We start from the raw sequence: 20,488 nt of genomic DNA on the forward strand, positions 1-20,488 counted from the left end.
GGAAACACAGCTGGTAATATTTGGTTTTAATTCGGCTTTTATCGGGGTTTATTTTTTTGTATTTTTGTATTTTTGTATTTTGTATTTTTTGTATTTTGTGTATATTATTTGTTTTTAATATGCTGTGAACCGCCCTGAGTCCTATGGGAGAAGGGCGGTATACAAATTAAAATAATAAATAAATAAATAAATAAATAAAAAATGGACTTTGAAAAGGTGCAAGATAGGAAGAGTATTGACATTTTTGAACTGTGGTTATTAGAGAAGACTCCTGAGAATACTGTGAACAGTCAAGAAAACAACGCAATAGATCATCAAAAAAATGAGTTCTAATTCAAATAACCAGACTCAAATTATCCTGCAAAGATCTAACTCTCTGAAGAAGTTATAATGCTGGGAAAGGTAGAAGGAAAGAGAAGAAGAAGAAGAAGACGACCAGCAAGAAGACAGATAGACTCAATTACAGCAGTGAGTAAATAGAGCTTTGGAAGACCTGAAAAGAACAAGTTAGGGACAGATCATCATGGAGATAATTTATCTAATTGGTCACTAAGAATTAACAACAGTTTGGCGATGTATAACCAAAATTTAGCACTCCTTCATTTACACACACACACAGAGAGAGAGAGAGAGAGAGAGAGAGACCAAATCAGCTTCTGGAACATTTTGGCTGAAAACCAAAATTTATCACATCATGCATTGATAGTTTCATTATGTGAACCGAAGCAAACACAGTGCAAAACAAATGGACTCTGCAGCTAAGCATAACAACAACAGAATGAATGCATGGGTGAATGAATGAATGATGTTGATTATTCTTAGCAGAGTTGAGCCACGCTGCTGTTGGCAATTTTTGTGATCTAATTCATTATTTTTTATTTTTTATTTTTTGTTAAACATTTAAGCTAATTATTTCGAAAGATATCAATAATTAGTCCTACAGAAAGAAGATGACTATAGAACTTTTTCAGAGCTTTGCTGTCTGCTTTTCTCTAAAGCCAGGTACATGGTGATCTGGAAACATCTGTTCAGAATCACTTGTTGGCCTAAAGAAGTAATTGGTTACTCTTTCTTTGTAGGCAAATTACGGTTGACTCGGCAAATTCCAGAAACTACCATGCAACTGCTTATTGAAGTGATAAACCCGTCATTATATGAAGATTTCAAAGCCATCCTGGATTAGCTCTATAAAGCGACATTCTTCTTCACGTTTGCCTTCCCACTTGCTTAATTTTTTTGCCCATGTGAGATTTTTTTTCTACCAAGGATTTGGAATGTAACAAGTTAATTTTTTTTAAAGCTTTGCCTTGCTTCTAGTGAAACGTACAATGTTATTATTGGCGGTGAATTGTAAAATATTTGCCCCATCCTTGGGAAAGAAAGCACAAAACAAGTGTTCTTGATAAGTAGTTCACAGCAAGAACATTGCATGATATTATAGCACAACTGGGATGTAGGCTTAATTTTGTGGATTACTGAGAGATTAAGACAATTTAGGCAATAGTTTTACATCATCAAAAAGTATGTTTTTCACAAAATAATTTTTAAAATGTATTTAATTAGAACTGGTTGTTGTTGTTTTTTCATTTTTAATAAGAAAAAAATAATGTAATCCAGGAGTGGTGAACCAGCTATCTCTTCTGGTGTAATGCCCAAAGTGTAATGTACGATTGTCAAAAACTATATTCCCTCCTCTAAAGCCTCATCAGAATAATACTAAATGTTACATGGAATAATGAGCAGTATCGAAACGAAGTTGCTTCCCTTAAATTCTGATGAATAACCCTGCTGGAGTATGCACTCAAGCATACAGGTTCGAGATACAGCTGTAGTTTTATTGCTGACATTAAGATTACATCAGAAAAATCATCCTCTTTTTTCCTACACTGCTGACATAATAAGGAGCTCCATTGCCAGGCTAACGGCTAAAGAAGATGTAGAACTCTATGGGTGCTTACTGTCCTATTCTTCATAACAAGCAATCTCTAGGACTAAATAATCCATCTCAAAGTAATTGATGTACTGTAGTTCTGGCTAGATTGCCATATAAAATTCTGTTTCAACCCATGCTGGTCTGTTCTTCTTTCTGCAAATAATAGATATGTTCCCTGGATATAGGGAAGATAGTTTGGGCAAAGGTTCGGACTCTTAATTTTTGCCCTGTAGGTTAGATGAGGTTGACAAGGAGTATCATGACATCCATTTTTATGGCCCTACAATAAAAACAAGATAGCAAGGAGCTTGATTTGAATTTCCATTATTTCACTTGGTAGAACCCTCAGAAGGTTTTGAGTTTTGCTTCAATAGAAGATTCAAAACATTTGAATGGGGGTGTTTTTGTTTGCGGTTTCTCCGTGTTTCCTGTCCAACCCTACTTTAGCAAGAAGGGAAGCTTGTGAGATGGGCATTTCCATTCTCCCAAAGTGCAACACAAAGGGGAAAATGAAACCACACTAGATCATTGGTCCTGCCCTGAACATGGTTCACAAAAATTATCTCATCAGCCACTGATCAGTTTCTACCCACGTGGTCATTTTAAGAACTGACTGTGTATGAATATATTTACTTGACTTATGTTTTTTTTCCTCTTCCTCTCTGTAGTTTTTATTACACTTTTTCTTTTGTAAATCCAGGGTTCTGGTAGCCTTTTCAGTTAAAAACATGCGGAAATGTTTAAACCAAATTCTTGAAAACTTGTAGCATTGCAGAATATAATACTGTATAAAGGCTGTTTATATGAATACTTTGGCTACTTTCACTAAGAACTCTACAGAAGTTTACATAGACAATGTGTATTCTTTAATTTTCATAGATTGCCTTAATATACTTTTTCTGTGTTGATAACCTGAACTGGTTTACTATGGATCACTGGAATCAGCTGATAGAATCCTAGAGCATCAGTTGCCTTCGGTGCTTTCACATGGATGAAGGGCTTGCTTCTCCTTCCTTTTCAGCATTACTTCCTTAAAATGGAAAATGGCTCCAATTGGAAAACATATGCACGGTAGAACCACAAGCAAGACACCGATGAGTAAAACCCAGCGTGGATAAAATTTGGACTGTTTTGCAGGAAACTCTTCCTATAAGTTAAACATACATTGCATAAAATTAAAACTGAATGGTAGTAGTACAAAGGGGGGCTACACAGAGGCTGACAATCCTTCAAAAGGATGTGCCTTGCTTTTCTTGCAAGGAGATCTCATATTATTCGTCTCTGTTTTTACAAAGACATGGAATAATGAATAGTTAGAGGCAAGTTGTTCTTCAAATGTAGATGATAAGCTACTCTTATTTTATTGTGATAAATGCGCACATACTTGCTACCCCAGCCTATATACAGAAAACATTCTCAACTGATATCCCATAAAAATAAGCAGAGCCCCCAGCCAATGGAGGGCAAATATATGACATATATTTTTGTTGCGCATTATTTCTTTATCTGCTTCCAGACTATAATAATCTTGGAGCAGCTGACAAAGAACAACCATAACTAAAAATTCTAGATAGTAAACTATTACAATGAAAGCAACAAAACAAAGAAGAAATGTATTGCCAATTTGATATACATATCTTGTAACTGGATAGTCCAGTGATGGCGAACCTTTTAGAGACCGAGTTCCCAAAAACTGCCCCACCCCATCCCAGTTCCCGCTCTGCCCTGCCCACTGGGCCATCCACCACCTCCATGGCCCACCACAGATCACCCAGGCAGCCCAGCAGCACCATGGTGGCCACGCCCTCTGCCCATGCCCCGCAGCATCTGCACACGACGGTGCAAGGGCGGAGTCTTGTCCCCCACTGCCTGGCTACCATGTCCTTGGCTGCGCTGCTTCGTGTGGGCCGCGTCCAGGGGCGACTCCTCCGGGGGGGCTGCTGGTGGGGATGTGGGAGGAGGCGGGCTGGGGAGACGGTGCATGTGCCCACAGAGAGGGCTCTGAATGCCGCCTCTGGCACCTGTGCCATAGGTTCACCACCACTGGGATAGTCTCATTTATAGCTAATGTTTTCTAAATCTGAGTTGGCTGATTAATTTGATTTTTAAGCACTATCTTTTTATGGGGAACTGCTTATGCAATACTATGGTGTTGACTGAATCCTTATTTTTGTTGCATAAAAATAAAAGCTAGAAATTAAGTAACAAGTTTAACATACATAGCTTGGATTCCATGCACTGTAGGTTGATGGCCGCTGAATAGACAGATAGCTCAAAAAGACTGAAACCATTAGTACAGGGCTGATAAACTGCCAGGATGCCTTCCAGTAGAAATTTACTGGTCTTCCAGTCATCCATTCTACATTATCACAGAACCTGTGGTCAAATTGGTTTATAGTCACTAACAATTCAGTTCACAATGGAATAGCTTAATTTGCAATATAGCAATTTTATGTAATGCATTAACTGTTTATTTTGTACTAACAGGAGTGTAGTCTTTTTTAGGCCCTTATTACAATATCATCACAAAGTTAGTCTTTGATATACCTCTCCAGGGTGTTTTAGTTACAAGATACCTTGATGGAAATCATTTTATACCAAACTGCAGTAAAGGCTGACTAACCAAATCTTATTGGCAGACTTGCTTTTTTAATCAGTGGTGATAGGGGGAAAAAAACACTTCTCATGAACCCTAGCAATGTTCACAATGTGCACCACATTTTCCTACAAGTACCAGTAGATCTAGATATGTAAGAATATGTGTGTATATATTCTAAAAGCTTAATAGCCCTAACTTAAGGTGAATGACCTGTATGAATTTAAATTCAGTTTTATTGCACATTAGATACAAATCTTCAAAACTAATGTTATTTAACTACTACTGGAGAAACTTGTCTTCTGTTAGGAATCGTGTTGTATATAATACCAATAAGGAAAATATTGCTTAGAGCATTATTTTACAGAAAACTATAGACCAGGGGTTCCCAACTGGGGGTGCTCGCACCCCCCGGGGGTGTGAGACAATATTCCAGGGGGTGCGAAAACTTGGGTTTAGAAGTTTCAAAATTATAGTGTATATGCATAACCAGGTATTACTTTTGTAAGGAGTGTGAGAATATATCAGAAGCGTTTTAAATTATAGCATTTCTGCACTAGTAATGTCCACTCAGACATTGGCAAAATAAAGTCTAAGGATGTTTTTAGTGAGAAAATTCCACAATGCTAGTGCAAAAATCTCCTTTGGTGATTTCATGTAAATAAGCTGAGGCTTTTTTATGCAAACAGGGAGTGGTTAAAAATATTAAGAGTTTATGGAGGAATTTGGATTGATTAATCACTGCAAATCGGTGAACTAGATTTTGAAAATCTCAACTAGTGTGAAAAAAGACTGATTTTCCCCCCCTAGGAATCCATTGAACTACCTGTACAAACAGAATTGCTCGAATGAAAAGCTGGGGTCTTACTCATCATAGGTGTGAAAGTGTTTTGCCTTGTTAAAGTGATGATCATTTCATTGTACTAGGAGGTGGTTGCAAGGCCTCAAATGCTTTACCTCAAATGCTTCCAGAGAGCCTTCTCTAACTAACTTTAAAAGAGCCATCTATTCCTAGCTTAAGCCTTTCCTTTGCAAAAGGACATGATGTTAATGATGATTTACCATATGCCTGGATCTGAACTTCACGAAGATCATGTATACAGATCTCGTGAATACAATAAAAGTGTATTCAAGTAAAGCAAGTATAATCTTAGGAGAAAGCTTTTGTTACATATTTATTTGCTAGGTATTTATCCTGCCTTTCATTTGGGGACTCAAGGTAAAATGCACAGCTCTTCTTGCTCCTCCTTTCCCTAAAATTCCTGTAAAGTTGGTTGGGCTGAGAGAGAATGACCCAGTGAAGTTCTCTGGCTGAGGTCTTCCCACTCTTACATTCCATACTGTCTCAGTTGAAGAGCGTACTAAGAAATGGACATACAAGAATCTCGTTACCTTTTCAGACCATAAACGTATACAACACCGCACAGTTCAAATAAAGAAATGATCAACAACGTTAAGCTTCCTCCATAGCTATCAAACACTTCAAGCCAGTAGCTTCCCGATCGTGTAGTAAAAAGGAGACCCAACAAAAAAGAGGCAAAGCATATTATACCTAATGAAGAGAAAGTTTAGTAGTTATGTGTGAATGAAAATGCAAAAAGAGATCAATTATAATTTAGTCAATTAAATATTTCCAAGCTCTTTACATGGATAATACCAGATCTGTCAAACTTGCTTCTCATTTCTCCAGATCCTGCCAGTCTCCCCGCTCCCCAGATTTCTCCTGAACATTTAAGGACAGGAGCAAAGTTGGTTAAACATAGATGAGAGTTTCTGCTACTGATTTCACTTAGTGATGTACTTTGCTCAGTAATAAAGGCAGACATCAAGCTCACAATGTATACAAATTATATTTATCTTGCTGTACGTTGTGCAATTTATCCTTATAAAAGTGAGTGCAAGCAAGGTAGGCAGTTTCTGATACCACTCTTATTTGCCTTAGAAACTAGTCTGGCTGTTCTTGCCCCCTTTATCCCTGAAGGCAGTTGCATAATATCTAAAGAAAGGGAGAAACTATGATTCTGTATAGCCAATTACTATAGCCTAGAGCAGAGGTCCCCAACCTTTTGAGCACCAGGGACAGGTTCCATGGAGAGAGGTTTTTCCGAGGACCGGAGGGTGCATGGTTTTGTGTGCTGCCTGCATCCCGTGGATGGCTTTGCTTGTTTGTGTGGACCGGTTGCTGGCATGCCGTGGCCTAATACCCGGTCCACGGACCGGGGATTGGGGACCCCTGGCCTAGACGAAAAATATTCTGCCTTCCAGTTCACTAAATAAGACAAAACTAATCAGTTGGCTGAGTAAGTACATGGTTACCCACATGCCCCTATCCTGTAAGATAGAGGCAGCTTTTTCAGTTGTCATCAATGTGATGAGATACCCCAACTGAGACAATTGGGTGCTTCAGACTGAAGATAATTTTTAATAGTAACAAAGTACATACAGGTAATCCTCGACTTACATCCACAATTGAGCCCAAAGATGATGTTGCTAAGTGAGACATTGGTTAAGTGACTTTTGCCCCCATTTTAGAACCTTTCTTGGCATAGTTGTTAAGTGAATCACCGCAGTTGTTAAGTTAGTAAGACTGTTGTGAAGTGAGTCTGGCTTCCCAATTGACTTTGCTTGTCAGAAGGTCGCAAAAGGTGACCACATGACCCTTGGGACATCATAAATAAGAACCAGTGCAACCAGTGCCAAAATTCATCAGTGGATTTTGATTACCTGTCTATGGGGATGCTGCAACACTTGTAAGTGTGAAAAACGGTCATAAGTCACTTTTTTCAGTAATGTAACTTCAAACAGTCACTAAATGAACTGTTGTAAGTCGAGAACCACCTGTATTAGCTTGCAAAAAGCTTCTGCCTAAATACATATGGGGGAGTGTCTGTGTGTTGTGTATATATAGTGAATTCAAGAAAGTATTCAGACCCTTTTGTCAATTTTGTTGTAGTCTGATTCTACAGTTGCTGAAATTCATTTTTTCCCCTCCTTAATCTACACTCACTATCCCATAATGACAAAGTGAAAAGAGAATTTTAGAAATGTCTGTAAATTTATTAAAAAGAAAAAACTGAAATATCGCATTGGCATAAGTATTCAGACCCTTCATTCAGTACTTTGTTGAAGCACCATTGACAGCAATTAGAACCTCGAGTCTTTTTGAGTATGACGCGACAAGCTTTGCACACCTGGATTGGAGGATTTTCTGCCATTCTTCCTTGAAAATCCTTTCAAGTTCAGTCAGGTTGGATGGTGACAGTTGGTGGACAGCCATTTTTAGGTCCCTCCAGAGATGTCCAATAGGGTTCCAGTTAGGGCTTTGGCTGGGCCACTCTAGGACACTCACAGAGTTGTCCCTAAGTCACTCCTGTGTTGTCTTGGCTGTGTGCTTAGCAGAGTATTGGAAAGTGAATCTTCGGCCCAGTCTGAGGTCCTGAGTGCTGTGGAACAGATTTTCATTGAGGATATCCCTGTACATTGCTCCATTCAGCTTTCCCTCAACCTGGACCATCTCCCAGTCTCTGCTGCTGAAAAACAACCCCACAGCATGATACTGCCACCACCATGCTTCACTGTTGGGATGATATTGGGAGGTGATGAACGGTGCCTGGTTTCCTCCAGACAAAACATTTAGAATTGAGGCCAAATAGTTCAATCTTGGTTTCATCAGACCAGGGAATCTTATTCCTCACAATTTGAGAGTCCTTCAGGTGGTGGGTTTTTTTTAAACTCCAAGCGGGCTTTCATGTGTTTTACACTGAGGAGAGGCTTCTGTCTAGCCAGTCTGCCACAAAGTAGATCGGTGGAGGGCTGCAGTGATGATTGTCCTTCTGGAACTCTGTCCCATCTTGACACAGGATCTCTGGAGCTCAGTCAGAATGACCATCAGGTTCTTTATCACCTCTCTTACTAAGGCCCTTCTCCCCCGATTGCTCAGTTTGACCAGGCGATCAACTCTTGGAAGAGTCCTGATTGTGCCAAACTTCTTCCATTTGAGAATCATGGAGGCCACTGTGCTCTTAGAAACCTTCAATGCAGCAGAAATTTTATTGTAGCCTTCCCAGTTCTGTGCCTTGGAATAATCCTTTCTCTGAATTCTGCAGGCAGTTTCTTTGACCTTTTGCTCTGCTACAGTATGCATTGTCAGTTGTGAGGTGTGTGCCTTTCCCAATCATGTCCAATCAATTTAATTTACCACAGATGGACTCCAATCCAAGTGTAGGAACATGTCAGCAACTATCAAGAGAAATGGGAGGCACCTAAGCTAAATTTCAAATGTTGTTACAAAAGGTCTGAATACTTGTGCCAATGTGATATTTCAGTTTTTCTTTTTAATAAATTTACAGACATTTCTAAAATTCTGTTTTCACTTTGTCATTATGGGGTGCCGAGTGTAGATTAATGAGCAAAAAATGAATTTCAACAACTGTAGAATCAGGCTGCAGCATAACAATGTTGACAAAAGTGAAGGGGGGTCTGAATATTTTCTGAATGCACTGTATGTGTGTGTCTACACAGATATATATAGGCAGTCACAGACATAGGGGAACCAATATGATGTAATTTAGGTATCAGACAAGAAGTCAGGATTTTGAAAGTTTTACTCCAGCTGGATAATCTTTGGCCAGTCACATCCTCTCTGATCTAGGAAGGAGGCAATGGCAAACCACTTCTGAAATGTTGCCAAGAAAACAGCAGAGACTAGTCCAGGCAGTTGCCAGGAATCAAAACTAACTCAAAGATATGTATATGGTTTATATGTATACTGTATATACAAAGGAATGGAGCTTGAACCATGTACTTTCGGCTGCCATTTTAATATCACCAATCCCCTCATAGATGCTCCTGCTCTTTCCCCATGTCCACACACACACACACACACACACACCTAATGAAGAGGGGAAGAAGACTCTTATGGGGCAGTTGAAAGTGAAGTTACTTGGGAATGGCTTTGCTTGAATCTCTGTCAACCAAATGGGGTACCTGGAGAAGCAGATTCAAAGAGCCTTCTCTATTTTACTTGGATTACCCTGAAGCACTATAGTTAGGTAATCAGGTAAATATTCAATAGCAATGTCAGCAACTTTATTTAAAAAAATAAATAGGAAAAGAAAAAAAGATGAAATTGAAACTCTTTTCGAAAGCAATCTTACCACAAGAAACTTCTTTGCGTAAGTATTTTGACACAAGAGGAATTTCTGTGAAAGGAGTCAAGATGCCCTGAATGAGTCCAAACATAGAAGACAGTCCCAGGCAGGACAGCATGAGGAAAAACAGAATTGACCATATTTGGGCTCCAGGCATCCTCGTTACAACTTCAGTGAATGTAATAAAGGCCAGGCCAGGCCCAGAAGCACTCTGCAAAATTTCAAAATGGAATAGGCAATTAATCTGATCAGCCACACACGTCTGTAAATGTTATCTTATAATGCAAAGGCAAGTCTTGACTGGTTAATCAATGTGGACTAAAATTTAGCTTCTCCATCTATAAAATGAAAATCCAGGCATGGACAAGGATAGGTTCCCAGCAGTTAAAACCTACAAAATGAGACTAATTTAAAACAGTTTTTTTTATAAAGTGAGGTTATTAGAGATATCAGGGTGGGGATGTGTTTACTTATTTTTTTCCAGGAAATTTGGTAAATAAAAGACCTTTGTCAGAAATACATTTCACATAGTTGCTATGCTCTAGCCTTCACTTCCAGTATGTCTAACAACGATGGCAATAAAACCATCACTATAAAAAGCAGGTTGCATAACGAGAGTATCACAAGAACCTTTGGAACAGATTTGCCTTTTTTATACAGATCATTTTAACTGGATAAAAAGAATGCTGCCTTTTAACTGTCCTTAATGTCATAACAATTAGTTTCCTCAAATGGTATTATTATAAAAAAATGATGAAGGAAAAAAAATGCAAATCTGGCACTTGATTTTTTTTTTAAATCAATTTCTCATCATGTCCTATACCCACTTTCCTCATAGGAACAAATTATGTACAGTTCTCTTTAAAAACACAGAAGGAGAACGTAACTTTAAAATTATCTGCATCATTTAAAAAATACTAATCTGAAAAAGAAAGCTGTGTAAAAAAAAAGCTAGTCTGAAAACATTTCAGTACCAGTTTTCACATTACACATGCTTCACAGGTTGTGCTTAAATAGAAAAGCTATTAGGTAAGCAGTGAATGAACAAGAATTTAAGATATTTATGGCATAGGAAGAATGGATAAAAATTTAAATCCAGTGAATGCATACCAGCATCAGTCTTATATAAAGGTCTTGAATGAAAAACAGCACCAAGAGGGAAATTGGTCAATTTGGTAGTAATACTTGGTCTGACCAAGTCTTTTCCATTGCTAAAGTGACTCTCTGAATTTCACAGCTGGTGCACACTTCTTGCTATGCTCTCAATGCAGACAAAGCTGCTTAGGTAAAAGAGACAAAAATATGATCCCAAAACAGGTAGCCCTCTACTTATGACCACAACCAAGCCCAAAATTTCTATTGCAAAGTGAGGCATTTGTTAAGTGAGTTTTGCCCCATTTTATGATTTTTCTTGCCACAATTGTTAAGTGTAAATCACTATAGCTGTTAAGTTAGTAATATGGTTGTTAAGAGAATCTGGCTTCCCGGTTGATTAATCAAGGAGAGAAGCAATCTAGAACTAAGGAGAAACTTCCTGACAGTTAGAACAATTAACCAATGGAACAACCTGCCTCCAGAAGCGGTGAATGCTCCAACACTGGAAGTTTTTAAGAAGAGACTGGACAGCCGTTTGTCCAAAATGGTATAGGGTTTCCTGCCTGAGCAGGGGGTTGGACTAGATGACCTCCAAGGTCCCTTCCAACTTTACTATTATTATTATTATTATTATTATTATTATTATTATTATTATTATTACTTTGCTTGTCAGAAGGTTGCAAAAGGTGATCCCATGATTCCGGGACCCTGCAACCAACATAATTATGAGCCAGTTGCCAAGCACGATCATGGGGATACTTGCAACAGTCGTAAATATGAAAAACTCTCATATGTCACTTTTTTCAGTGCCCTTGTAACTTTGAGTGGTCACTAAATGAACTGTTGTAAGCCAAGAACTACCTGTACAAGGAATCCATAGTATTCTTTCACAGGAAAACAGGACCTCTCAGTAATAGGCTTACAGTACCTTACGAAGAAAATATTGAAGATCACAGTTTTTCAACTTGAGATCAGAAACTCTTGATGGAGCACCTTGACTCAGAGACTCAAGCCAGAATGTATAGTTCGCTCTTGAAATGCTTTGTTCCATCAAATTAAATTCAATTGTGAGTGATTCAATATTACTGTTATGGAAATCCAGAAAGGTATGAATTATTTGCATTGCTATGGTGGTTAACAAATCAACTTTTGCTCCTAACTGCACTTTGAGTATTCATGCTTACATATAGCCAAATAACATCATCCACATAGCATACATGGGCAACATGAGATGCTCCAAATACTGAATTACGCCTCTAGTGATTCCTTACCCTCAGCCTAAATGCCTAAGGTTAATAAAATGATGAGTGGAAAACAACACATAACCCATGTATTATAGGAAATTTTTAAAAAATCTAAGGGTAAAAATAGCAGAAGAAGCATAAAATAAACATATGCAAAACTTTATTTAATTAGGAAACAGAAATAAAAGACAGAATAAATAAAAAGAGAAATAAAAAAGAATAAAATAATAGAAGATAAATAGAAAAAAATGTGAAAAAATCTTGTTAAACAATCAATATGAGTAAGTAATTTGATATGAATTCTGCCCAGCAACCCCACTCCTCCCCCCCCCCCAAAGCCAACAGTTTTGTATATTTTCTAAATCTTGAGAAGTACAATAATTGTTTCCAGTTTCAGGCACACAAAGATTTAAAAGATTTCACACATTGTAATAGTTTCAGAATGATCAGATGATTAGAAATTAGAGGAGGGGGGAGGAAGGAAGGAAATAAATTTAATTTTATAATAGTTCCATTTAGCTAAATATTTCCAGAAGAGAATGCTGAAAACTAATGCATCACAGCATCCTTATGGGCTCAACTTTACTGCCTACATTATATGACATTGACATGAAAACACTGAAAAAGCTGAGGTGGGATATGCACCACAGATTATTCCTATACAGATGACATTCAACCATTCCCTTTCTTCTAGTCCCAGTGAGGCAAGGGATGTCCTCAATTGGTCCCTGGACAACAATTTTTTCCCAAAAAAATTTGCTACCTGAAAAAAACTTTGGTGATTATGACGGACCCTTTCAAATTGAACACATGTATGATTTCAGAATGTCAGTATCATGTAGGAATCTCAAAAAGTTACAAAATTAATGACTGTAATGCATTTAATCACATGTTTCCAATATGCTGCATGAGTTCAATGGGGCTAAAAGTGTTTTGCTGCTGATTTTCGTTTGTATTCAGTGTCCAATGCATCTCGCTGCAGTATTCAACAATATTCAGCCAGCACTGATGGATTCCAGTTGCCCTGATACTGTTTTTCCATTGGGACAATGTCCTGGTGAAATGTTCAGCAGGGACTGCACTTAGATTTTCAGGAAAGAAGTCCAAGTGTGAATACAGAAAATGAATCTTCAGTGACATGTTGCATTTGATGGTCTTCTATACTGTAAGAAGTTTGTCAAACAGCTGATTATAATTTGGTGCTCTGTAGTTGTCAAGAAAATTCTCAATGACATCCTTGAATGCTTTCCATGTGATTTACTCTGGCCCCCACTAATAGATATTCGAACTGCTTGTCATTGATGATATATCTGATCTGTGGACCAACAACAATGTCTTCCTTAATCTTAGTATCAGTTATTCTTGGAAACATCTATCTCAAATAACAAAAATCTTTGTTCATCACTTTCACAAAAATTTCCATAGCCCAAGTTTTATATGAAGCAGAGGGAAAAATATCTTGTTGGGTCAAAAAGTGGTTCATGTGCCACATTTGCTGTCCTGGAACCATTTCTTTTCAAGTGGCCATTCTATTTAATGTAATGTGACTCTAGCATGGCTGTCCCATTTGCATATGCAACAACCAAGTACGTGTTCTATCTGAGCTGCATTCCAAGCAGCAGAGCCACTACTTTTAGATATCTACAGATATTTCAGTTGTACTGGATGTACTTCAAACAACAGTTCCATTTGTTTTGTATGTTTCTTTCATGTGTGCAGCATTGGCAACAGGTACTGAGAAGTATACATTGTCATCATGTGAAAACAGAAGATTTCTTTAAAATAGTACACGATAGGTTATATTACAGGTTAGTTTCATGATTAGCAGCCAAAAACCTACAGGATGCACCCAGAAGTGTTCAGGAAACAAAATCTTTATTGTCCAGCAAATTGAATTAGGATTAATAAATAGTCTCAATGAGGTAAAGGACATTTGCCCAACTAAACAATGTCCAACTTATTTATTCCATGAAAGTTTGATATATTGGATTAGAAATCCTAATCAGCATAATCTAGATCAGTAAGCAGAAAGGATTTTCAAACATGTTGAGAGAGTCGTCACAAAATGATGGGAAATTATTTACAGGAGGAAGGTGAGTTTTATCAGCCACATTAACCAGAAGGTAAACTGGTAAGACACCTTTTTAAGTCCCAGGATAACCTCCAGTATCAGCTTAGCTGATATACCAGCTGAAGTCTTGTGTGAACAGAGATAACTTGTCTTCAATTAGCCAACATATCTCTGTTGGATTTCAACAATGCACAGCATGTGTGAAGCTACTTTGGAAAATGGTTCAGAAACTTTGATATGCCCAAACCAAAACTGTTATTAACTGGAATTGATAAATCTGAAATACAAAAGCCCTCTCATTGTTGCATTTTATGCACTTTGTATGCCATAGCTTGTTGTTATTCGGTTGACCAAACAAGGAAGAAATAAAAAGGATTAGCCTCAAGACATTATTTCACAGGAGGAAAACAACCCTATTGTCTAAAATCAGTAGTCCCAGTTAGATGAACGTACTGTTTGTAATCTATTCCTTCTCCCATCAGCAACCAAGTCAGTTTGGGTTTAACCAGGCATAAAGTCAGAAAGATAATAACATCCTCTGGAGAATGTTTTAAATCAGGGCTTTTCAACCTTTTCACCCATTGTACCACTTTTAGGATATGGCAACATCCAAATACCACCAGCAAGGTGTCAAAAACTTGATGACCAAAAAAAAAAAAAGGAAAAAAGTGATAAAGTACAGGTAGTCCTCAACTTACAACAGTTCGCTTAGTGACTGTTCGAAGTTACAATGGCACTGAAAAAAGTGCCCCCCAAGCCACAGCTGAGCAAGACACCTGCCTGCCTGCCCAGCGGCGCTCTTCCTCCTGTCCGAGGTTTTCATTGTTGTGAGCATTTCTGTTGAGGATTGGCAGCAGGGGTGGGGTGGGGAGGTGTTTGGTTTTTATTCCCCCTGTCTGCTGGGTGGTTGCAGCAGGTTTTGGTCACTTCACATGACCCTGGGACACTGTGACTGTCATAAATATGAATCAGTTGCCAAGCATCTGAATGTAAATCACAAGACCCTGGAGATGCTGCAACATTCCAGCTGATTGGCGCTTCGTCTGGGCTCAGCAGAAGCGCCAGGATCAGCGCCGAGCTCCAGCTGGAGCCTGGCACTGATCCTGGCACTTCCACTGAGCCCTGACAGCCACGAAGAAGTGCCGATCAGCTGGAAAGCGGCACTGATCCTGGCGCTTCCGCTGAGCCCTGACAGCCTTGCAGCCCCAGCCATCTCTCGCTCAGACTTGTGCGGTGCTGCCACGGGTTCAGCTCATTCCCCTCCCCTGCTACCACTTTTCTAGGATGGTCGCGTACCACCTGCCAGATGCCAATGTACCACAGGTGGTACCTGTACCACTGGTTGAAAAGCCCTGTTTTAAGTTACCACGAATTAAAAATACTTAAATGTATTATTATATAATTTATATGAATTCCTCTAGGATTTGTATTCATTTTAATTCCACTATGTAGCACTCTTCGAAGTAGTTAAATCATAATGGAGCCAAACAAAATAATACGCAAAATAATGCAAAGCAAAATTAAAATAAGATTTGAATGTTACATGGATTTTTATTTTAATAGCTTACCTATCCAAACAGTCCCAGTAGTTTATTGTTGCTTTGAACCCAAGAATTGAAAAAATGGTGATTGAGGCATATATAGATGTTAAACTGTTCACTGTGGCTATTATGACAGAATCTTTTTCACAGTCATTTCTAGAAGAAAAAGGGGAAAAAATAAACAGAATAAACTTTCCAAAAGGCAGCACTAAGTATGAAAATTGCCAGTTTGTCAGGACTCTCATCATTGGTCTAATTTTTAATGTGAACTAATGAATGTCTTAAGGTTAGCAGATGTAGCAGATGAAATTTACATTTTATTTTATTAGGCCGATTAACTCAGGTGGCTGTAATGAACTACCTTATGTGGAGTTAGAAATTGAGGAGGAAGCTAAGCGGATGTGTTAGTTAGCAGGATCAGGAAATCACCAAAATATGTTAGCACTGTAGGCTAAACTGGGAAGTAAAAAAAAAAAAGAACTATGATAGAAGTTACTAACAAAATTCCATTCAGTTGCAAAAAAAGCTACATAGGTATGTTCAATTGCCCCTGGAAATAATCTTATGGTTAGTTGAAAGAATATTAACCTAAATTGATGGAATTTTGGCAAGTGTACAGAAATTTCCTACCGTACAGAATGATGAAGTATCTGTAAAATTATCTAGTGAGATAGATGAAAGGAGGAATTGCTGTCAAATTATTATTATAAAATCTTATAAGCATTAGAAAGAAGTATGGTCCCTACTTTAGGCAACAATATAACATGATTTGTTGAATGTACAGGTTGCCATAAAAGAGCAAAAAAGGCTAACTTTGCTTTTAAATTCTACTTTCTTTTCACTTGCTATGAGTATAAAAAAATGAGCCTGTAGCCTCTTTTAAAGTGATATTGGGTCTGAACTTTTTCAAAGTAGACCAATCAAATGGTCTATCTCTTGAATTCCACTTCTCTGAATCATCTTCAAATAGAGTTATTGAGTATGTGATGTTAGCATACCCAAAGGGTCTATGCCAGGGGTCGGCAACCATAAACACTCAAAGAGCCACTTGGACCCGTTTCCCACAGAAAAGAAAACACTGGGAGCCGCAAAACTCCTGTGCGCATGTGTGCGCGCGCCGGAGAGGGGGGCTTGATTGAAGAGTTTAATTAAAAAGAAATAGAGGGTGCTGTGCATGAGCTCTCTCTCTGTCTCTCTCTCTCTCTCCCTCTCTTCTCTCTCTCTTTTTCTCTCTCTCCCTCTCTCTCTTTCTCTCTTTCTCTCCCTTTCTCTCTCTTTCATCTCCCTCTCTCTCCCCCCTCTCTCTCCCTCTCTCCCTCTCTCTTTTTCTCTCTCCCCCTCTCTCTCTCCCTCTTTCTCTTTCTCTCTTTCCTCTCCCTCTCTCTCCCCCCTCTCTCTCCCTCTCTCTCTCTTTCTCTCTCTCTCCACTCTCTCCCTCTCTCCGATCTTCTGCTCACCTGGTAAGCTGGCTTCACGCTGTTCTCCAACAAGCTGACACACATTCTTATTGGGCTGGCTCTCTCCTGCCCTTCCTGCTTCCTGCAGAGACACAGCCAAGGCAGGAGCCCCGCCCAATAAGCTTGTCAGCTCGTTGAAGAACAGCATGAGGCCACTCTCTTTTTTACACACACACAGAGAGAGAGAGAGAGAGAGAGAGGAAGCGCAAGTGCCTCTCTCTGTCTCTGTCTTTCTCTCTGCAAATGGCAGAGGAGGCTGGGAACCACAGGAGAAGGCTCAAAGAGCCACATGCGGCTCCAGAGCCATGGGTTGCTGACCTGTGGTCTATGCAGTAATGGTATAATGTTGCAGTAATATGTTACCAGCGACTTAGTCAAAAGATGATACTCAGTTGGTAAAATCTTGGCACCAAGCAAGTCTCATGGAACTTAGTAAAACTCAGTAAAAACTTGGTTAAAAAAAAGTGAAATTACGCAGTGACAGTTTTTCTGAGGGCTCATCAATAAATCTTCCTTGCTTCAGCCCTCTTACCATTGGAAGAGGATTGATTGATTGTAGGTAGTGCTCAACTTACAATCATTTGTTTAACCATTCAAGTAACAACAGCACTGAAAAAAGTGACTTACTACTCCTTGCACTTAACAATCATTGCAGCATCCCCACACAGTCATGTGATCAAAATTTGGGCATTTGGTATGACTTTACAATGGTTGCAGTACCTTGGGGTCATGCAAGGGCCATTTATGGCCTTCACAGCCAGCTTCCAACAAGCAAAGTCAATGGTGGGGGGGAAGCTGGATTTGCCTAACAATCACATGATTCACTTAACAACTGCAACTGATTTGCTTGACAACTGTGGCAAAAAAAAAAAGGATGCAATTACATTTATAACCACATGCAATCCCATAAATCTCAGAGATTACATGAAACATATTCAGAAAGGATTTTCAGTTCAGGGTGCTGTTTGTCACCGTTAAAGGACTTTGTATGAGAATGAGGCCTTCTCCCTTCAACTGGCCAACTTTCCTTTCTTATTCGCCATCTTGGAGACTGATTACAAAACAATAGAGAAATGATTTTGACTTCGTTGATATAAATGAAATTTCCATATGTTTAGCACTGGGTTAAGACATACAAAATTAGACTACTTTACACCTACTTTTGTGGATTGTAGCTTGAATATGCCGTGTATCCTCCAAGCGCTAAAGAAAGGGAGAAGAAACTCTGAGTGCCTGCATCAAGCCACGCACGTGGATTTTTTAGGACTGTGAACTGTTAAATACATTGAAAATAAAAATGAGATGGCTAAATTGACTGCTTTGATCAAAGAAAAAATACAAACACTTTTATTTCTACTTGGAAACCGCTTCTGGACTTTGTGCTTGAGGTGGGAAAAAATCGGTTTTACCGATTAGATAGATTTGTTGTTATAGAAATGGCTAGTTTAAACTAGTATGTAAAACTAAAAAGTTGAGGTTTGATGTTAATGCCTTATTCTACTGCACCAAAGGGAGTCGGAAGTCAGTGCCTTTTCTTTCTTTCGCCCCTTTTTTTCCTCACTCTTCCCTTCCCTTTTCCCTTCCCTATTTTTCCTACTATTTGCTTTTGTATTTTTTATATGTTATTACATAAATTAATAAAACTGTCTAAATTGGAAAAAAAAAATGAAGTAGAAAATACAATGAATCCCATTAGCTGTCATCTTTATGTTAGGTCCCCGAGCAGCATTTTGTGTAATTTCTATAAGAGGTTACAAGATTCAAGGTAAAAATCACAAATCAATAAAAGAAATGGTTTACTACAACACTATAGATACAACCCCCCCAATTTACAAATAAAAATAAACCTTAAATATTAAATAGATTATAGAACTTATTTATGAGTAAATTTACTAAAAGCATGCTAACTAGGTGCTATATGTATATATTAGGTATATGTAGGTGTAGGATTTCTCTCTCTTTCTTACACTGGTGAGTTGTAAATTGGTGAGATTCTAAGAATTAAAGGAATAATTCCTAGGTAAGGTAACAGCAACTAAATAATAATTACAACTTTCCTAATGATGTTAGGGTTTTGGTGCACAACAAGGAAGCAAATGAACAAATGAAGAGTTATAAAGGTAGATAACAGATTGCTGTAGAAAGCATATAAAATCTGATACTGGAGTGTGAAATCTATGACCCTGCAAAGGCTGTTGGACTATACCTCCTGTTATTTCTAATGACTGATCACACCAGCTGTGATCAAAGAGGCCTTGAGTTCAACAATATCTAGAGCACGGGTGTCAAACTCGCCGTGTCACATGACGTGTTGCGACGTATTGTGACTTTTTTCCGCATTGCCGAAGCTGGGGTGGACGCGGGCTGGCAGTTTGACATCCCTGATCTAGAGGATCACTCATTTTTCCCATTTGCCATTATTGTTCTCACTGTTAAGTGCTGCTTCCATTCCATGTGCCTAGTTAACCATTAGTTAATGTTAATAATGTAATAGGTTCCCAGATTCTCTAAATAAGGTATAATAAGCAAAGAAATTACAAAACTGATTACACAGTTTAGCACTTACAGATGGTGGCTGAGATACAGAGAATCACATTCAAAAAGCTCAGTGTAGGTGTCAGAGTTTCTGGGTACCCCACAATACTTCCCATTACCCTGTGCATGGCTTCTAGCAGCTTCAGTGGGTAAAAAATTATGAATACGGTAACTCTTTTCTGAAACTTAATGCAATTGTTAGAGAACTAGAAGTTTAGATCAGGCTCAATAAAATAATTAACTCCTAAAAAACAGCTAGAAATTCAGTGGGAATATACTTGCATCAGGAATGAAGAGATATGTTAGCCCTTCGATAGCTCCTGGGAGGGTCAGTCCATAAACAAGGAATATAGTTAAAATTGTATATAGAAAAGAGATTGTAATATAAATTGCCTGCAAAGGGAGAAAAAGCAGAAGGAGGTCATTCAAACAGATCATCACTACAGAGGTCCTAGTTAATGTTCCCACAGCAGTCCAGCTGTGTTATTCACATCGTGGACCAACTTTCCACCAACACAAAGCTAAAACTGCCAAAATCTGGTTTGCTTCACCATTGAATTTTTTTAACAACAAAAAGATGAAACACTAGGGCAGAGGTAGGCAACCTTGGCTCTTTTATGACTCGTGGACTTCAACTCCCAGAATTCCAGAGCCAGCCAAGCTGGCTCTGGAATTCTGGGAGTTGAAGTCCATGAGTCATAAAAGAGCCAAGGTTGCCTACCCCTGCACTAAGGACCCAATAAATAGAATGCTGGGAGAGTGAACATGGGCTGCAGGTGATCTGCTCTTCCATGGAAGAAATCAGAAACTCCTAAGTTACGTCCCACTATACAGTATAATTATTTCAATGGATGAATTGGGGCATG

The 20,488-nt window shown here is 38.6% G+C and overlaps 2 protein-coding genes across 2 annotated transcripts in view; one reads left to right on the forward strand and one right to left on the reverse strand.

The window, feature by feature from the left end:
* TERT (telomerase reverse transcriptase) overlaps positions 1-1,232 on the forward strand; it is a 33,816-nt gene extending 32,584 nt beyond the window's left edge. The window contains exon 17 of the mRNA XM_029285093.1: positions 1,080-1,232. Coding sequence (XP_029140926.1) covers positions 1,080-1,183 — 104 coding nt within the window. The 3' untranslated portion in view covers positions 1,184-1,232. The remainder of the gene's footprint in view (positions 1-1,079) is intronic.
* Positions 1,233-2,897: 1,665 nt separating this feature from the next.
* The window catches only part of LOC107292115 (sodium-dependent neutral amino acid transporter B(0)AT3-like), a 33,489-nt gene continuing 15,898 nt past the window's right edge, over positions 2,898-20,488 (reverse strand). Inside the window, exons 5-12 of the mRNA XM_015821173.1 lie at positions 19,905-20,015; positions 18,248-18,360; positions 15,658-15,786; positions 11,703-11,859; positions 9,686-9,890; positions 5,922-6,081; positions 4,153-4,309; positions 2,898-3,080 (exon numbers count right to left, since the gene is read on the reverse strand). Of these exons, the coding sequence (XP_015676659.1) occupies positions 2,898-3,080; positions 4,153-4,309; positions 5,922-6,081; positions 9,686-9,890; positions 11,703-11,859; positions 15,658-15,786; positions 18,248-18,360; positions 19,905-20,015 (1,215 nt within the window). The remainder of the gene's footprint in view (positions 3,081-4,152; positions 4,310-5,921; positions 6,082-9,685; positions 9,891-11,702; positions 11,860-15,657; positions 15,787-18,247; positions 18,361-19,904; positions 20,016-20,488) is intronic.

Source organism: Protobothrops mucrosquamatus, unplaced genomic scaffold (genome assembly GCF_001527695.2).
Source record: "Protobothrops mucrosquamatus isolate PMUCROS unplaced genomic scaffold, P.Mucros_1.0 scaffold1266, whole genome shotgun sequence".
Taxonomy (NCBI): Eukaryota; Metazoa; Chordata; class Lepidosauria; order Squamata; family Viperidae; genus Protobothrops; species Protobothrops mucrosquamatus.